At 42.5% G+C, this 20,341-nt stretch overlaps 1 protein-coding gene across 4 annotated transcripts in view; it reads right to left on the reverse strand.

The window, feature by feature from the left end:
- The window catches only part of Ano6 (anoctamin 6), a 175,194-nt gene that overhangs the window by 57,564 nt on the left and 97,289 nt on the right, over nt 1–20,341 (reverse strand). For all 4 annotated transcript variants that reach the window (XM_021225485.2, XM_021225486.2, XM_005067144.4 and 1 more), the window contains 4 exons: nt 20,141–20,269; nt 3,384–3,449; nt 2,124–2,408; nt 1,772–1,885 (listed from right to left, as the gene is read on the reverse strand). In XM_021225485.2, the coding sequence (XP_021081144.1) occupies nt 1,772–1,885; nt 2,124–2,408; nt 3,384–3,449; nt 20,141–20,269 (594 nt within the window). The remainder of the gene's footprint in view (nt 1–1,771; nt 1,886–2,123; nt 2,409–3,383; nt 3,450–20,140; nt 20,270–20,341) is intronic.

The following is a 20,341-nucleotide window of genomic DNA, read 5'->3' on the forward strand; positions in this document are numbered from 1 at the left end:
TGATGGTTAAATATGATGTCAATGGCCATTTGTGGGAGCTGGGGCCCCACTTGCTGGAAGAGACAGCCATTCCATTTAATTTTTAGTGATTCTAAAACAAGGGTGACCACACTATTGCCCTTGGGGGTTACTTGGAAACAGAGATGACAATGGATACTTGGATAGTGATGCTAGCAGCAGTCATTCCTAGGGAACAAAGTAGGGATTTGGCTGGAGCCTCATGGACGTTGATGTCGTGAAGTGAGGCTGTCCTGATGAATGAGACAACGGGGCCACTTAAGACCCCAGATCCTCACGATCAAAGGATCTCTATCTGAAGGCACACTTCTTGGATGGTGGGAGACCAGGACACTGGCTGGTTAGCAGCAGGCCACTACTGTAGCCAGTGCTCCATTGTCTCTCAGTGCAGCAGATATATTGATGGTACACAGATCATGTCACTCATGCACAGAGCCATATTACCACAGAGCCCAGCCTCAGTGAGAGCCCTCATCTCTGTCTGCTGCCCCTCACACCACACAGGATCACTCCAGGCTTGGAGATAGGCAAGACCCGGGCACAGGCAAATGTCAACGAATATTCTAGGACTGTGGGGTCCCACACTAACATCCAGAGAACCATACACAACTGTCCCTGAAGTTCAGAAGCTTCCGTTGCCAATTTTGCCGGAGCACAAAAACAGAACAAACTTTCAGGCTCGGTGGCCACACTGGCTCTCCCTGGAGGCTCAGTCTTTGCCACCTTGCCTCTGCCGCCCTCTCTGCTTATCCATGTGAGTCAAGCATTTGTTTGATGTTCTAGTTTAGTTTTGATATATGGCACATTTTTAGATTGTCCCATCCCCCAATGCACAGAACACACAGTAGCAATGATCAAACTCAGGCCTCCTTTGCTTTCTTTAGTTATAGAGATTTAGATAAATTGGTTAGTAAATGCAACAAAGTAACAATGCGATTGATGCAGAACTTAACATACTTCAAGGGCAGGATACAGTAAAGACTTTTAGATACATAACACCCTCCCATATATATGGTCACATTTAGAATTTTCATTTCATAGGAGATGCTAGGCGTTTAATAAATACTTCTGAAGCCAATGAGTCACTGCAGCCTTTGAACAGTCCTTTCATAATGTTAATAATCTCGGGCTTTGTCACTGTGATATGAACCCTGGTAAGCTCCCTTTTAAAGGCCCTGGTATAGCCTGGAAACAGTATTTGAAGGGGGGAATGTCTATTTACAGAAAACGTCAAATAAGAATTTCTAATATGTTTTCCCTACAAAACAAAGGCCCCTGATTTTTTTTGTAATGACATCTGTCAGTTTTTATGAAAGTAGCCATCACTTAAATGATAGGGACTAATATTTTATATAAATTTAATTAACTCTCTGAGGTAGGAACCATTACTACAACTTCCTTACTGATAAGGACACGTGGGAGCAGAGGCCATCTGGCAGGAAGTAGAAGAGTAGGGCTTTACTTCCAGACACCCACTCGGCCAAAGCGCTGACCTGTGTGATCTGTACTGTTGCCACATTGCCTGAGGGAGGGAACTGTTCTTTCTCCCTGGTCCTTTAAACCCAGCAGTGTCTCTACGCCTGGGGTCCATCAGTGAAGGGGCTTTGGATCTTTCTTGCCCTGGATCAGCCTGTGATCCTTCGTGCCATTACCTTTGTCTTATAGAGGAAAGGACAGAAGGCCAAGAAGTTGAGTCCTTCCCTGTCAGCACCAGAGTACTCACTGATGTCTCCACTTTTGCCATTTGACTTACATCGTGCAGTGGGAACGCTGCCTTGTAGATTCCAGAACTGACCAGTCTATTGATCCCAAATTTGCTAACGTTGTTCATCACTTGGTATTTGACACGAGAGAGGATGAAATAAACCTAAAAAGATTTTGAAACAGACCATGTCGGTTTTATGGTAGAACTAACTCGTGCAATCATTTTTTGTTCACTATAGCAGCAATCTGTCCACACTGAAATAATACCAACAATACTAACAACAGTATCTTTTTTTAAATTTTTTAAAATCAGAACTACAATGACCCAACCATGCAGCTAATTCTTCAATAGCAGGTTTCAAATCACACCGAAACAGAAATCATATTCTGTTTAGACTTACTATGCGGCTTCTGGTGGCAGGGTTGAAGAAGGAATCTCTATCAAGGATATAAAAGTCATTCATTCGGCTCTTCTCAAATGGGGCAGTGAAGAATTCCTGCTCTGGCTTGATGACACTCTCATTCACGCGGAGGACCTTGGTGAACCAGTTGAGGGTGCCGAAGGCTGAGCGGGTCTTTAGGTCATTGGGCTTCAGGGGGAGTTTGATGTGCATGATTTCAGCATAGGTGCATAGCACTTCCCAGGGTGCATGCACTTTCACAAACACAAGCTTGTCATCAGAAACCTATGAGGGTGCAACAAAAACCAAACAACTATAATCACAATTTTAAAGCACAGATGTTTCCTCCCCTATGCTCCGGTAGGTTTTAAAATAAAAATACACGTCAAGAGGACACCAGCAAAAGGGAAGATAATGTCAGATCTATAATGATTATATATTTTTTACCTAAAGATAATTCTTTAGTTTGAATTAAGAAACATAGAATTAGCAATTTTCTAAATATTTGTCTTTTAAGTTTTATTTGTGTGTGCATGTGTGTATATGTGAACTTGTGCAGGTGACCCACAGCAGCCAGAAGAAGGTGTCAGCTCCCTTGGAGCTGGAGTTACAGGCAGATGTCCTGAGAATAGGACTTTGGTCCTCTACAGGAGCAGCAAATGCTCCTAACTGCTGAGCCATTCCTCAAGACTTAAACTCATAACATTTTAAGTGAGAAAATCAAACTTAATTTGTTGTCACACAATCTATTAGTGACCTAGAATAACAACACTAGAATACCCATGGCAAGGTTGTTCTAACGGAAAAAGTTTCCAAACCTGGAAATGGGCTGCTTAATCTATTTTATATCTATCCATTATGCCATATGACCACTGATGTCAACAAGTTATCCTCTCTGCTATAGATATGTTGTCTATGTAGTAAAGGAAAAAGCAAGTTATAAAACTGAAACGCTCCCCCTTTGAAAGAATAGGCATGGTGTATCCATTGCTCACATGTGCGGAGGTCAGAGGGTGACTCTCAGTAACGAGCACTCATCTCCAGCCATGCAATCCTGGGACTGAACTTGGGCCACTGGGCTTTTGTGGCATGTGCCTTTGTCCACCAAACCACGTCCCTGGCCTGTGGTATAGGCATTGTCTGTCTCCTTTCCTACTCTCTGTGCAGTGTGGCTGTGGCTGCATGTTTCCCATGCCACGGCTCATCTCCAGGGGATACACAGCCACTGTGGGTCACAAAGGGTTTCAAATAAACACTTACCGATCGCGTTGCTTCCAGCTGCAGGCCATGACAGATGAGGTTCGACTCATAGGCTTGCCTTTTCCTCTGAAAAAGAAACAGGAATATATGTTTGATGGCCATCCAAGTATTTGGGCTTTGAAAAGACATATTTGCTCAAAATGGAACAGAATCAATGAGTCTGCTGGTGGTATGTAGGTGTTGGCCTCCAAGAGAATATAAGATAGTGTACTGAGTTTCCTGTGCTCTTTGGAGGGCCATGGGCTGGCCTGGCAGGGCTGGCCTGGTGGAGCTTTGGTCATTTGGAGGTACATTAAAATTACTATGGCACAATCTCTGCCCCCCAAGAGCACGTAAGAGAAACTTTCTGAGTTTCATTCACTGGTGTTAGTTTTCAGAGTTAAAGATTCCAGATTTTTTAACGTTATTTTTATAATATATTGAAATGATTCAATATTAGATGCATGTACTTTTCAGCACATGCGTGAGCACACACACACACACACAGAGAGAGAGAGAGAGAGAGAGAGAGAGAGAGAGAGAGAGAGAGAGAGAGAGAGAGAGAGAGAGAGAGAGAGAGAGAGAGAGAGAGAGAGAGAAAGCAACACAGAAAACGGCAGGCAGGGGGCTTAAGAACATACACCATCACTTGGGCTAGAGGACTGTTTCCATTGGTTATCACCTCTACAACTTCCAAAAGGAAACCAAGTACCCTGTGCCTTGTGTTTTTCATCTGTTCATACTTTGCGAGTGTCCTCTAGATTTTCATGAGAGTATGAGTTAAGCAGCCTGATGCACATAGATCCGGATTTCCCTTTCTTTCTTTCTTTCTTTCTTTCTTTCTTTCTTTCTTTCTTTCTTTCTTTCTTTCTTTTTGAAGATCTTATTTATTTTATGTAAACAAGTGCTCTAACTGCATGTACATCTCTATTCCAGAAGAGGGCATCAGATCCCACTATAGATGGTTGTGAGCCACCATGCGGTTGCTGGAAATCGAACTCAGGACCTCTGGAAGAGCAGCCAGTGCTCTTAACTACTGAGCCATCCCTCCAGCCCCCTGAATTTCCATTTCTGATGAGTTGAGAGATGAGTTGAGGCAACTCTCTCACTGAAGACAACTGAGAATGACAGATTAGTTTTTTCCCTTTTAAACACAACTCCATCAACCACATGCTGCCAGACAGAAGTGAAGATAATCTTGAGGAAGCAGTCAGCCACTTTCCCAGGGAGTACCACTTCTGACTTGGTACTAAGAGGAGCAGAGAAGGCCCTGAGCTTCTGTGCCCCACCATAGAAAGCTCCTATTAAGTAGGATGTGGACACCCAGTATGTGGCTGACTGTGAGTCCACATGAAATCCCTGATAGCATTTCACAGAAACATTGGAAGTGAACATGGTTTATTTGTGCTCAGTGATTGCACAGCTCTAATAATAAGCAAATACCTCTTTGTACATGTTCAAAATAACTCAGTGGAGAAACACCCAAGCAAGCGCTAGAACTTCCTCAAAGAGAGCACCTGGCTGGGCTGAAGACCCGGGTGCTGCTTCCCTATCTGCTGCCCAGCAAGTGCTAGGCCCCTCTGAGGCCACTATCACTGTCTCTCCAAACAGTCTTTGGGCATTTTGATCTTTTCTGCTCTTGGACTGTCTTATTTCCAGCTGACCTTGGGTAGTACTCAGTTAACTCTCACCTCAACAGCATCTCATCATCTAGAGTTTAATGTTTGTTCTCTCGTGGCAATGCAGCCTTGCTCCCAACCACGTCTTTAAAATTGAAGAAAAACTGAGGTGATATACTATTTATGGTTTTTTAAAGCTTGCCTGGGGGTTCAGAAATCAAAAGTCAGCCACAAGCTATAGAGGTCAATTGGTGGTGGCACACACCTTTAATCTCAGGACTCAGGATTAAGAGGTAGATGGATCTCTGTTAGTTCAAAGCCACCATGGCCTACACAAGAGTGAAGAGTAACAGAGCTCAAGCCTTTGATCTCAGTACTTAGATTTTGTGGAGTTTGAATGAGAATGGTCCCCATAGGTGCATATATGTGAATGTTTGGTTTCCAGTTGGTAGAACTATTTGGGAAGGGTTAGGAGATAGTCTCAGTCAGTCAGTCAGTCTCTCCCTCCCTCCCGTGAGTGTGAGTGTGTATGTGTGTGTGTGTCTGCGTGTGGGGTGTGTGTGTGCAGATGGAAATTCTTAACTATACTGAAGAAACAACAGGCTGAAGTTGTTAAGATTTATGGTGAGAATGAATCTTCCATAACACTGTGAAAGGGAGAGCAATTCATGCTAGCTGGCTGTCAAAGTTCACACTGCTGAAGTGAGAGCTCCAGTACATGACACATTTAGTGGAAAAGCATTGCATGGTGTGTGTGTGTGTGTGTGTGTGTGTGTAGAATTTGGTATTTGGTATGGTCTATGGCTTGGGACATCAACTGGGATCTTGGAATGCATCTCACAGACGAAGGGAAAGCACTGTATTCACTATGCATTAATTAGCTTATGATATAAACATTTACTAAGGTCTTGTTATTTTTCAGGGAACTTGCAAACTTCTCAAGACACAAGGATTTTTTTCCATGCTTGTACAGAGGATCTAGATAAACTGCCTATGACCTTGGACTTTCTCCCATTTAAGGAGAGAAATAGTTATTCACATGCTTCAAGGCAAAGCAACTGAAGCCTGCTGTTTTCTACGAACATTTCAGCTCACTGCAGAGCCTGTGTCCACCATAGCAGCCATGTGCAGATGTTCTTTCTCCTAGTGCAGTGGTTCTCAACCTGTGGGTCAGAATCCCTTTGGAGGTTGCATATCAGGTATTCTACACATCAGATATTTCTGTTACAACTCATAACAGTAGCAAAATTACAGTTATTAAATAGCAACAAAGTAATTTTACAGTTGGGAGGTCACCACAACATAAGGAACTGTATTAAAGGGTTGCAGCATTAGGAAGGGTGAGAACCACTGTCCTAGGGTCTTGTCAAATTTAGCTCTACTCCAGACCCTGTGTCCTGAGTGGTTCTTTTGTTGTGGTGGTGGTGGTGGGTTGTTTTGCCAGCTGACACAAATTAAAGTCTGAAGAGAGGAGGAAACCCAATTGAGGAAATGGCTCTACCAGATTGCTTGTTGACAAGTCTGGCGTTTTCTTTATTAATGGTTGATATGGTGCCACCACTGGCCTGGTGGTCCTGGGTTCTATAATAAAGCAGGCTGAGCAAGCCATGACAAGCAAGCCAGTAAGTAGCTCCCCTCCATGGCCTCTGTATCAGCTCCTCCCTCCAGGTTCCTGCCCTGATCAGTGGTGTGGTGTGACCTGAGAGTTGGAAAATGAGATAAAGTTTTTCCTTCCCAAGCTGCTGTTGGTCATGGTGTTTATCACAGCAAGGGAATCCCTAATAAGACACCCTGAATTGGAAACCAAGTGCTATCAGAACCAATTCTGGGGTGATGAGGGGGATAGCAACTCCAGAGATAGACTTAATATGCAAAGCTGTTGGTGACCCTAGCAGTGACAGGGATTTCAGTTAATGCTTTATTAGTCACTTCTCCATCGGTGTGACAAAATTCCCAAGGAGAAAGACTAGTTACAGCAGGGAAGGCAGGAAGGCACGGCAGTACTCATGGTGGCAGGAGCATGGAGCCTGTTCACATGGTGGTGGATAGGGAGCACAGGCCAGAACCAAGGGTCCCTCATATCCACCTCTGCCAGCTCCGCCCTAACTTCTCAAGAGCTCCACAGCCTTCTAACATAGCCTTATAAGCTGGGGAGCATGAGCCAGCAGGGGATATTTCAGACCCAAATCCAAGAGTAATAAAGAGTCATGCTCAAGCACTTAGGTCTTAGTCAGCCAGAGGCAGGTCATCTCCCATAGATTAGGGAGTACTTTAATACTGGTGAGTGGCCCTGTTACAGATCCACAGTTAGGCCCATGGTGATGCTCAGCTCTCTCCTCTCTGGTCACCAGCCACCCCACCCCAGGGAACTGTCCCACACTTCCAAAGTGCTCCTCATGCTTGGCCCCTAACTAGCAGAACCCCATTCTCTGTGGGCTAGCTTCCTTCCTCATAACGATAATGGTGGCCACTCACTGCACAAGATCAGAACACTACAGTGTAACAACTGGGCTCTTTCATCCTTAACCCTTTACTTGTAGGCACTGCAGGCTGTGAGGAGAGGTACAGTTTCATCTTGGGGTACCCACATAGCAGAGAACACGGGGCTTCCAGAGAATGTGAGATAACCAGATATTTCAGAGAGCTTGATAGTGAGGAGACAGGAGAGGGAAGGTTCTAGGAGTTAGGCTGCTCTCCCATCAAATACACTGAACAGAGCACTCCTGACTTCGCTGTGTCAACTGTACCAACCACAGACACTGCACACTGAGTGTTTGCAAGCCAGAAGTGGTCCATTCTTCCACATTTTTTTTCCCTGAATGGAGACTATAACTTCTCCCTACTTTCATGGGGGCACTCTCCTCTTGGATTCTACTCTACCCCAAATAGCCCCTTCAACTTTCACAATTTGGATTCCCCTTTATTCTTGGGTTAGGGTCAAAATTCAAATCTTGGCTTCCATTTCCTATCTCTGTGAGTGGGGCAACACTTTGAGATAAGTATCATTGCTTTCATCTCTAGAGTCAGAGAAGAAATCACTTCACTGTAGGGTTAAAGATTCCATGTGACTATATGTATACAGTGTAACACATGATGCCTGGCACACAATCCTCCAGCCTTTAATATAAGAAATCTGAGAAGACTAGCAATGCCCATCCACTCTTCCTCTACACTGTACACCCAACGACCCTCCAGTGTGATACACCGCACCATTTTACAGGAATGCTTCCAATGGATCTTAACCTTTAGTTGCCCGACTCTCTGTCTTTTGGACTGATCCATGCTTTGTGTCCATCCTGATACTGATATTTAAACTATGTCTTTGATATCTAATGAACATATACTCTTCTCATCCTCTGGAGGAAATGATGTATCTGCTCAATGTTTCTCTTCTGGCACCCTTCTGCGTGTTCCAAGACCACTCACTGAGAGACACTGTAGCACATGTGCCCATCATAGAGGCAGAAAATGTAAACACTTCTTTTGAACTCATTTTAATGCCTTAATAACGTTCTTTCAGGGATATGGGATAATTTTATTTAGCCAACTTCAAATTATGAGATATTTAGATTGTTTTTAATTTTTCACTATCATGAAAATCCTTGTGGAACAATCTTCATGCACCTTTTATTACTTCCTCAGGGCACAATACAAGAATACAAGAAGGAGAACTATTAAGTCAAGTGTGTTTGGAAAGTCCTTTAACATGTACAGCCATACTGCTCTCCAGAAAGGTTGCACTAATTTGTCTTATTTTCATTCTTATTTAGTTCTTTACAGAGAACTCCCAAGATATTTACCAGACTTCTCTTCACATAATTGGTAGAGCTTGAAGTTGGCTTATAATGCCCCCCAAACCATAAATAAACAGTTGACTCAAGGGTACGGCATTTGCATTTGCTGGAACACATTAATAAACCACCTTGGTGTTACTTTAACGAGAGAGATCCTATTATTTTCCTTTGGCATGTCAATTCGCAAGGAAGCAGTGGCACATTGTAAAAATTGATCTAACCAGTTTCAGTTGTGCCAAGAAACTAAAGGGAGTGAAATGTGTACTCTATTTGTCAAACAGGCAGAGAGCGGGAGCTGCCGCTCACATCAAAGACCTCTGAAGTCTGCGTATAAAATCATCATCTTCACTTCTCGGTGCAATTTATACTCGCATCACTAACCATTCTTGACATCTGAAAAATTAGTGCAAAATAGCTTCTGTGTTAAAGCCAGAGACAATTAATACTGCATATTGACTAACACAGCCATTGCTCAATAAATATTTGTTGAATAAATGATTACCTGAAGACACACTTTAAAATATAATTCATCTCAAGGGCTTGCTGGGAAACCTTACATATGAGACCTAAACCTTTACCATGCTCTCTGATTTGTATTTGGCAGAAAAAAATTAGACTTCCATTTTTTTTTTTTAAATTGAGCCACAACGTGAACTGTGCTGTAAATCCTTATACCTTCATGGAAGCAAACCCATCAGCATTGCAAGGAGATCTAACTTCTTTACGTAAGGAATTCTGGTAAATCCGAAGTGACTTGTCACTGTGACAATGTGTCCCTCACAGCAAGAAGCACAGGACTGTCACCGTGGGGGGGGGAAGAGGGCTCACAGCTCAAAGTGAAGATGGGAAAGAAAACCTACCACCTACCCTCCAGAAACAGAATTTATCATAACTCCCCTTTGAGAGATTAATAAAGCTCTCAGAGAAATAAAGAATGCTGCAATTAAAACTACAAAGGACAGGCCGACATAACTAAAAAGCCTCCTGTTCCTAAGCATTGTAGAATACCAACTCCAAGTCTCACTGGCTTATTAAAGTGATTGCTCTACAGGACTTACCTGTGAATTACACTGTGCAAAACCTGACTATAAACAGTAGTCTCTGCCACTTCTTCTCAGGACCCTACTTTGTCAGTGGAAAAAGCAGGGAGTACAATGACTAAGAAGTCAGATAACGGACGGAATACACTGTGATGAAATGCCAATTGCTTAGGATTAATGAGATATATGTAGATTAACTTCAGAGATTCTTAAAACTCTGTTAAGCAAAGCACCAAGGGTTCTGCCATTTTATTTTCATTTGGCTAATCTTTGCAAAGTCTACAAAGACACCTGAGAAATAAGTCAAACGTATTTAATGCCTGTAAAAAGTATTAATTACTTTATGTGCTAAATTAGTAGCTATATAGCATGTGCTCCAAAAGGTTTGGTAAGTAGAATACATAAATTAATTAATTGCAGTTTAATTGAAATTCACGTGTTGGTGATACATTTAATGTTGGCAGACCAGTGGGACGAGGAATTTACTCAAGCAGGTAATGTGTGTTGACGAAGGGCCAAAAAAACAGACAAGCATTTTAAATGACAAGCATAAATGAAAGTGAATATTTAGCTGAAGTTCAGTTTCAAACTTTACTTTTAAATTAACATTTTTGGTTTAATTAAAAAGAAGTACACACTCGTGGGTCATTTAAGAAGCAAGTTACCTCAAAGGAAAACCATTTATAACCTACCACTGAAGACAGGGAGCGAAGGATTGTAGAGGTGGTTTACAAGATTCTCAGCTTCTAAAAACCACATGGAGAGCTCACATTCAAATACAAGCCCAGGTCTTTCATCTAGAGCTGTGGTTTTCAACCTGTGGGTCGCAATCTCTTGAGAGGGTAAACCACACTTTTACATGGGCTGCATATCAGATATCCTGCCTATCAGATATTTATATTACAATTCATAGCAGTAGCAAAATTACATGTATGAAATAGCAACAAGATTTAAAGGTTGGTGGTCACCACAACAGGAGGAACTGTATTGAGATGTCACAGCATTAGGAAGGTTGAGAACCACTGCTCTAGAGCTACTGATTCAGTAGAGACAAGAGGAAGTCAAAGCAATCGGCACATGGGCAAATCTAGATGCTGTCAACTTCTGCTGCCTAGATGATGGAGGCAGGGCTGTGAAGCCCACCGTGATTAAACAGCAGCTGTGGTTACCTATATAAGACCTGCCCAAGATGGGCCTGTCTATCACAGGTGCAGGACGGACTCATGAGCCCTGTCCTTCCCTGAGGAGCTATGGGCAACAATCAGTAGCTACGGCAAGAGGAGTTCTTTTCTTCAGGGGTAAAGCCCCTGGTACATTGTCCACGTGTCGGTGAATACCACCATCCAAATGTTCACACAGAAAACAAACGAAATCAGAACGTAGTGTCAAGGGGAGGTATTGTTTAAAACACAGGGATCCCCTGGGATGGGAAGAGAGAGTGATAGGGGGTAAAAATGAACACCATACACCATACCGTATAAAACTATCGACAAATAAAGAAATCCACTTTTCAATAAAAAAATGGAAGAAATACTTCTTCCCAGAATGCACCTTTTCACGTGCACGTGCGGGTGCACATAATTTGTTCGTGGTTGCTTATCCCCCTCAAGCCTTTTCTGTGTAGGAATGTGGTCTAGTTGAGGAACCCTGGTCCCTTGAATGGATGACATTTAGAAAGGTGGAACACAAGGGACAATGAGTGTCAGCCCAAACATTGGTCTTTCCTCAGACCCGAGGCTAGACAGTAAGAGAAACATTCAGCAAAAGGGTGCTCTTTCTCTATCTTTGAAAGCACCAAGGTCTTTGATGGGCTGGCAGGATGCAATCTGACTTCCCTTCCCAGCAGATCACTGTTCTTGAGGATGAAGGCCAATGACTTTTACTATTTTGGAAATAAGCAGCAAGATCCAGATTCACTCTCTTGTGCTGCATATTCAAGAGTAAAACCAAACATGCCGCACACTGCCTAGGTGCAATTGAAAATTCCTAATTCTAATTTATTTCTTTTATGCTTCAATTTCAGTATGGTAGGCGGGGTGGAAAGAAAACCCTGTCTCAAAAAAACCAAAAAAAAAAAAAAAGAAAGAAAGAAAAGAAAAGATAGAAATCTTTAAAGGGAGCTCCTGGCATTAGTCCAACACATTAAAAAAAATTGAGGAATCCTGAAATTTGCAGGCAAATGGATGGCACTACAAGAAACCATCCTGAGTGAGGTAACACAGTCACAAAAAGAGAAACATGGCATGTACTTTCTCATGTATGGATTTTAGACATAGATCTGGGGAGTGTCAGCCTACAATCCCATGGCCAGAGAGTCTGGGAAACAGAATCTTCATTTAGTGGCTGATGGAAGAAGAGGCAGACTCCCACGGCTAAGCACTGAGCTGAACTCAAGAAATCCAGTGACAGAGAGGGAGGACTGATGACCAAAGGGATTAAGACTGGGCTTGTTTAACCCCCAGAAACAGCTGACCTGACAAGGATTAGCTCTTGAATCCCAGACTGATGCCTGGGAATCCAGCATGGGACTGATCAAGACCCCCTGAATGTGGGTGTCAGTGAGGAGGCCTAGGTAATCTATTGAGCCTTGGGTAGTAGATCAGTATTTATCCCGGGTATACACATGGACTTTGGACTCCCATCCAACAATGAGAGATGCACTCTCACCCTGAACTCTTGTGGGAGGGTCTAAGCCCTGCCCTGGATGAAATCACAGACTATGGACAATCCCATGGAGGGCCTCACCCTCCCTGGGGAAATGAGGGGATATTGGGGGGGTTGGTGAGAGGGCACGGGAGGAGGGGAGGGAAAGGGAGAGGGACCTGGAATTGACATGTGAAGCGACCTTGTTTCTAATTTAAATTTAAAAATTATATATATATGGAATGCTGATGACAAAGACAAAAAAAAAAATCGAAAGTAGACCTCTCAAAAACATGAGCCTGAGTGCCTACCACCCGGGAAGGTGATGTCATGAAGAAGCAGCTGTGAGCATCCCACAGTAACCTACCATAATGTGAACCTCTGCCTTCTGAGGGGTGGGGAATGCTCATCTCAGAGAATGTTCTCAAGTGTTAGGATTCTTTGTGTTTTACCGCCTTCCCTTACTGCTTCCTTGCTGATTTTGAAATTGGACGAGGTTTTCCACCAGTCAATCATGCCTCCAGAAGGTCCGCCCACCAGAGCACTGCTTTCCATTTGGACAATCAAGGTTGTTTGTAGCTGTGCTGAGGACATTATCCCACATGATTGGTAACACCCCCAGTTCTGCACTGATGAGGAAGCCCAGAGGCAAATGTGCAGCTCAACTCTAACTTCTGAACAAAACCTTATGGCTTGAAACACAACTCATTTTAATTTTCTGGCCTTCATATTCCTTTCATATTGAATTATTAAAGTCATTTCCTTCAATCTTCATTTATTTCTTTTTAACCTGAAATGGATTTCCCCCTCCCCCTAGCTTTTCTACTTGTTTACTTTAGGTGGCAAAACTGTGTGTATTTATTGTCTACACCACACTCATTTCATGTATCCATATATGCGGAAGGCTAGCTTTCAACTAGTTGGCATTCAATTACGTCATATTTATCCTAGGAGTCTGAAACTATTCTCTTAGCCATTTGTAACAATGCAGTACATTAACTATGGTCTCTATGATATAAGAAAGATCTCTTGAAATTATTCTTGCCAACGAAAGATGTTATACCCTCCCTTTAACAATATCCTCCCAAACCCTCTACTCACAGAGCACATGATCTTAACTTTTATATAGTCCACAGAACTGTCAAATATTTTCCGTAACATAAATTATTTAATGTAATGTTATAAATGAGTAGGGAGAAAAATAAATATCAATCTATGTAGCAGGTTAAAGCCAATAAGAAACAGTTTTGCACTATCTACACTGCTATCTGTTGTCTTATTGGCCACAAACAACCACATACAACACATCCTTCATATCTGTAGTTCTTTAACCACAGATTCCACTAAACCAAGATAAGAAATGTTTGGAAAAAATTGCATCTGGAATCATACATACAGATTTTCCCCTTGTTATTCCCAAACAACAAAGTTTGATGGCTTTTTATGTTGTATTGTGTTTATACAACATCATCAAAGATGATGAAAAGCACCTAGAAAGATGTGGGATTATATGCAAATATCCTGCACAATTTCCTGTAAGAGACTTGTGCACCCCCAGATCTTGGTATCGAATGCTACCTTGGAACCGTTCACCTGGTATACTCAGAGTCTATCTGTGTTTCAGGGGAAAGCATGGTGGCCTATGGGTTTTATGGAAGAATTGGAGCAATGATGGGGGGATTTGTTTCATTTAAAACATCTTTGTTCACTACAATATAAATTAGACATATTTAATTGCAGCTGTTTTGGTGTCAGACACTGATGGCAACTCACCAGAGCTAAGATCTTCCCTCCCACTATTACAAAGAAAAGGCTGATTTCTCTGATACTGGGTATCCAGTGACTCAGGAAATAATCCTGACTAGCATGGGCCAGTGCAAGATTCCATCTTATTATTAGACCAGCCCCCTCTTCAGACACAAGGGTGATGTTAGAATGCCCACAGAAAACAATCTCCATGGACACTGAAAGGGCTCTGACATAAAATGGAGCAGTATTTGGGTACCACCTATACACATTCCCCCATATATCTTAAACCATTTTCAGATAGTTACTAAACCTGGAATAGTACAAATGGTTGTTTACATTGTACACCTTACTAAACCTAGCATAATGCATTGTTAATATTGCATACCTTAGAGAGGAATATGTTTGCATGTGTTCAATGGGAGCATTGTTTTCTGAAAATTAAAAAAAATCTGGATTTACTTATTTTATGTGTGTGCTCTGACTGCATGTGTGTCTGAGGACCCGTGTATGACTGGTATCTATAGTGATCAGAAGAGCGCATTAGATGGCCTGAACTGGAGTTACAGATGGCTGTAAGTCATCATATGGGCACCCAGAACCAAACCCAGGCCTCTGCAAAGAAAACAGTGTTCTTAATCACTGAGACATCTCTCCAGTCCCTTTCGGAACTTCTTTTTTTTTGGGTGGGGGGAGATCTGTGGTTGGTTGAATACATAGAGACATTGGACCAGGGATGCTGGCTATTGTTGAATTATAACAGAATATGAGATGGCAAGGGATATAACTCAGTAGAATGCTTGCTTAGCATGCATGATGCTTTGGGTCCCATTCCCTAAATCAACAAATCTGCTGTCCTAGTTTGGTTTCTGTTGCTGTGATAAACACCATGACCAAAAGCAACTTGGAGAGGAAGGATTCTCTTACAAGCTAGAGTCCATCATTGAGGGAAGACAAGGCAAAAAGTTAAAGTAGAAACTGAAGCAGAGACCATGGATGAATGCTACTTACTGGCCTGCTTCATGCTTCTGCACAGAGAGTTTTCTTTTCTTTCCTTTTTTAAATACATCCCAGGTCTACTTGCCCAAGGATACCATCATCCACATTAGGCTACCCCATGTTCCAAATACCCTCATCCTTACACCTGTAGACATGCTTACAGGCCAAACTGATGAAAGCAACTCTTTAATTGGGGTTATCTCTTGTGCTGAGGTTATTTGTTGAAAGCTGTGTCAAGGTTATTTCTTGAAAGCTGTGTCAAGTTGTCAACAAAGATTCACCACCACTTCTGTGGTGATGACATTTATCTATAATCCTAATACTCAGGAGTTATAGCCAGGTAGACCAGTAGTTCAAGGTCATCGCTTCATAGCGAGTTCAAGATGAACCTAGACTATATGAGAACTTGACAAAGAAAGAAAGAGAGGGGAGGAGGGATGGAGGGAGGGAGGGAGGGCAGAAAGCCACTATGATCTATACTAGACAGGGAATGACAGTGGGAAGGCTGCAAAGGGTCCTTCTGGAGGAGCTTCCTTATCTCTGAAAAGAGAGATATCCCTTCTGCTGCCTGGAGTCCCAGCTGTCACCTCATATCCAAGGAATGCTTGCTTGAGGATCGGGACAGGAAAAAGGAATGGCCTCATTAAGCCTGAAAAATCACCTGCCTCAGAACTGGCTCTACGTCTGATTGATTAGTTACATAATTATTTCCTTCTAGCAATTAAGCCATTTGAAATCTTGTTTTATTATGAGTTGCAATAAAAATCATCCAAACCAAAAAAAAAAAAACCAAACAAACAAACAAAAAAATCATCCAAACCGATTCTTACACAAAGCTCAGTGCAAGACAAATAAGGCTTCCTGAAACAATTCACAACCATCCCCATATAAGATGCAAAAACCAACAACTTATGCTTTTAAAGGAAAGTGTCAAATTTAGGATGTAATTTCACCAATACAAAGGGGTGACAATACATACTATTTAAAAGCTTGGCTGAACTGGAATTTCCTCTTGCCCCTGAGGAGACATAGGTTCTTAATGTAAGTGTATTTAGGGTGCCTGTGGCCCTATTAGTCCTGTTTTTCCACAACCTTAAGACTTGCTTACAGGACTCTTTTGATCAATCCTGGCAAAGTCAATCATGGCTGTTGTTTTAGGAAATCAATACAACATAGACAAAAACCTTTTCTTTTTAGGAGAAACAAGACTTTGAAATTGCCTTTCCTTGACGTCCTAAATCCTCACTAAGCCCTGACAAGGAATACAACAAAGCTCAGAAATGTCTGTCCAATTAATAAAAACACGGTTCCAAAGGCAGGCTTTCAATCTTGACAGAGTATAAAATTAAGAAATATATACAGATGCAAACTGAAAACACTACAAAGGAGAGCTATGAATATCAACATCAAGGTACATCACTCACTGTGTTGGAGGGCAGCCAAAATTAATGATGTCTTTTTTTTTCCTCCTGACTTATGAGAGTCACCCCGAGACCTACATCCCCGTCTAAAGCAAACAAGGAGAAGTGGGCTGCAGAACTAAATAGAGAGTTTTCAATAGAGGAGTCTAAAATGGCTGAGAGGCACTTGAGAAAGTGCTCAACATCCTTAGCCATCCGGGAAATGCAAATCAAAGCAATTCTGAGATACCATCTCACTCCTGTCAGAATGGCTAAAATCAAAAACACCAATGACAATTTATGCTGGAGAGGATGTGGTGAAAGGGGGACACTCCTCCATTGCTGGTGGGAGTGCCAACTGGTTCAGCCACTTTGGAAAGCAGTATGGAGATTCCTCAGAAAAATGGGAATAAACCTACCACAAGACCCAGCAACTCCACTCTTAGGCATATATCCAAAAGATGCCCATTCATATAACAAAGATGTCTGTTCCACTATGTTCATAGCAGCTTTATTTGTAATAGCCAGAACTTGGAAGCAACCTAGATGTCCCTCACCCGAAGAGTGGATAGAGAAAATGTGGTACATCTACACAATGGAGTACTATTCAGCAGAAAAAAATAATGGAATCATGAGATTCGCAGGCAAATGGATGACACTAGAAGAAACCATCCTGAGTGAGGTAACCCAGTCACAAAAAGAGAAACATGGCATGTACTCTCTCATATATGGATTTTAGACATAGATCTGGGGAGTGTCAGCCTACAATCCTATGGCCAGAGAGTCTGGGAAACAGAATCTTCATTTAGTGGCTGATGGAAGAAGAGGCAGACTCCCACGGCTAAGCACTGAGCTGAACTCAAGAAATCCAGTATCAGAGAGGGAGGACTGATGATCAAAGGGATTAAGACTGGGCTGGTTTAACCCCCAGAAACAGCTGACCAGACAAAGGTTAACTCTTGAATCCCAGGCATCAGCCTGGGAATCCAGCATGGGACTGATCAAGACCCCCTGAATCTGGGTGTCAGTGAGGAGGCCTAGGTAATCTATTGAGCCTTGGACAGCAGATCAGTACCCATCCCAAGTATACACACGGACTCTGGACTCCCATAGAACAATGTGAGGTGCACTCTCACCCTGAACTCTTGGGGAAGGATCTAGGCCCTGCCCTATATGAAATGACAGACTATGGACACCCCCATGGAGGGCCTCACCCTCCCTGGGGGAATGAGGGGATAACGGGGGGGGGGGGGGGATGGGGGGAGGACACGGGAGGAGGGGAGGGAAAGGGAGAGGGATCTCGAACTGACTTGTGAAGCAACCTTGTTTCTTATCTAAATTTAAAATGGAAAATAAAAAAAAATAATAAAAAAAAGAAAAAAAAAGAAGGAGGTTATATGTAAATTCAATAAAACATATAAGGTGTGACCATGTTAAAAAAAAATAATGTTAGTAACTACAGAGCCCCTTCACCAAGCAGTAAAGCTCTTGTCCAAAGCCAGGCTGCTTCCTTTATACTTTAATGGATTTTATTAACTTGTTTAACTTGCTTTAACTCAACCTCGTTCTATCGGCATATGGGGTGGTCTGTGACTATTTGATAAGAGTAAATATGGATGTACAGGCTATTATAGCATCCAGGAAAAATGGTCAAGTCCACTAGCTACTTTCTTCTAGTGAGAAAGCAGGGTAACAGGAGAGTCCCACCTTTCACAGCAGAATGTTGCTTTAGGAGCACACCAAATCCAAGCAAAACTAGAAGGTACAGCATCAACATTAATGACTTGTATGTACTAGAAATTTATGTAACATCTAGGTGTGCTATTCTATTTTATTTTAATTACAATACCACATGAGAGGTGCTGAGGTCCTATTTTCCTGAATCTAGGATACCATAAGATGAGCCAATCTTTTATGTACCAATAAGAAAAAAAATTCAACCAACTGGAGTTATGATAACCTTTTCTGTAAGATGCAATCTAAATTCAAAGAAGTCTAACTGTGGGGGGAGTTACAAAATTGACGAGGAGATTTGCCTGAGGCACAGATCCACTCCAGCCTGAAGCCTCCTTGGCTGAGCTCGGCCTGACACACCTGTGCACGATGGCTGCAGTCCCTGCCAGGTCCCAGCAGTGAAGATGCATGAGTTCCTCCTTTCCCTGCTCCGGCATCTTCTCTGCTCTCTGTGCCGATGCCCAGGTTGATCCTGGAACTGCCCAATGAATATGGCAGAGCCTCTGTTCCCGTCTATGTTCCTGAATGACGCTACACAGCACAGCCCCAACCCTGAACCATGTGCAGAGCGAGAATATCACTTTTTACTTTGGCACAAGTAATAAATGCAGTTTTTTTTGTTTTTTGTTTTTTCATGAAACCATTATCACCCAGGGCAGTGTTCCCATATAGGTCAAATTGCTCTGGCTAGGACAGCGACTGAGTGATAATCTGAATGTCATTTTCTAAATCCTGGGCTTATTATGTTGTACCAGGCAAACCCAAAACTCTAAACTTAACCCTTTCTCCAAATTTAAACACATCAATAAGACCGTTATTCATTTCATTTTACAAAAAGGTTTCATCACCTGTTTTCAATGAATAAGCAGTAATGAAAAAATTAATGATTGATATAGTTTATGGATAAAGGATAAGGACAACAGAAGCTATGTGTATGTCCTAACAGCACATTCTCAGGGGAGCAGATATAGTGATGGAATGATTTCCAGAGTGGATCTAAGCATCCATTTTTGTACTTCTTCTGTCCAGTTTGAGGTATGCGCAGTTTGCATTTCAACAAATAAGATCCAGGAGGCCGCACTAGTTAGTCCTGGCCTGTTGTTTGAACTTTTTCAAAGTAAGAATGGCTTTGTTTCCTGAGAGGCCTAAGGGAAGGAGAGGGAGAAAGAAGCACCGCTGCCAGTGGAAAAGATGGTGACAGAAGATAAGAGGGTCACAAGGTTGGGACTCCAGAGGAGAAGCTGAACTTGTCTTCACCCTGACTAGGATGAAGCAGCCACAGCCTTGGGTGATCATCTGGCTTCTCTAACCTCAACTCTCATTCACAAACAGTGTGGTGTCAGAGCCCAGCTCAGGTGTGGTGAGAGTTAAATGAGAAAAAAGAAACAAAATGAAACCAAAGTGCAAGCAGAATGTGGCCCTGGCAGCGGAGAGAGCGCACACGGAACGGAAGGAACGCTAGCTCTTCCTGCACTCGTCCCTAATTATCAGCCTCCTCTCCCAGCCAGGTGCAAGCCGCCCGCCCGGTGTGCCTCAGTGTAAATCTCCTCTACACAGCAGAGAACACAACTCCTTAGAAGGAAATCTCCCTTCAGTATGAAACCACTGAGGAAGAGCCTGAGCAGGCTTTCAAGTCCGACAAAATTCCCTGCTAACACGCCTTGGACAGAGAAAACAAGGAAGGGATGGTTTGGTCCACCTTACTCCCGAGTCACGTTCACTCAACTGCTTACGTGCAAACAACACACCTTTTCTCATTGCACAACATAAAAAGAATCAATTAAAATAGAGAAAAGATCCTACCATTTGCTTTTCATTTGTTCCTTTTTTATTGTTCTCCTTTTTAGTTTCATCTTCATACACGAGAACAAAGTCGATCCGTCTCTGGCCGTCCGTAAAAAAGAGGGAGTCAGGTTTCCCGTTAAATTCTTCCTGTGAGGAATAGGGGGAAAGCAGTACTGTGAGTTTTTGGAAAGGTAAAGGTTGATAAGTGTGTATCTTCTA

The sequence above is a fragment of the Mesocricetus auratus genome, unplaced genomic scaffold (assembly GCF_017639785.1).
Source record: "Mesocricetus auratus isolate SY011 unplaced genomic scaffold, BCM_Maur_2.0 Super-Scaffold_100010, whole genome shotgun sequence".
NCBI classification, from domain to species: domain Eukaryota; kingdom Metazoa; phylum Chordata; class Mammalia; order Rodentia; family Cricetidae; genus Mesocricetus; species Mesocricetus auratus.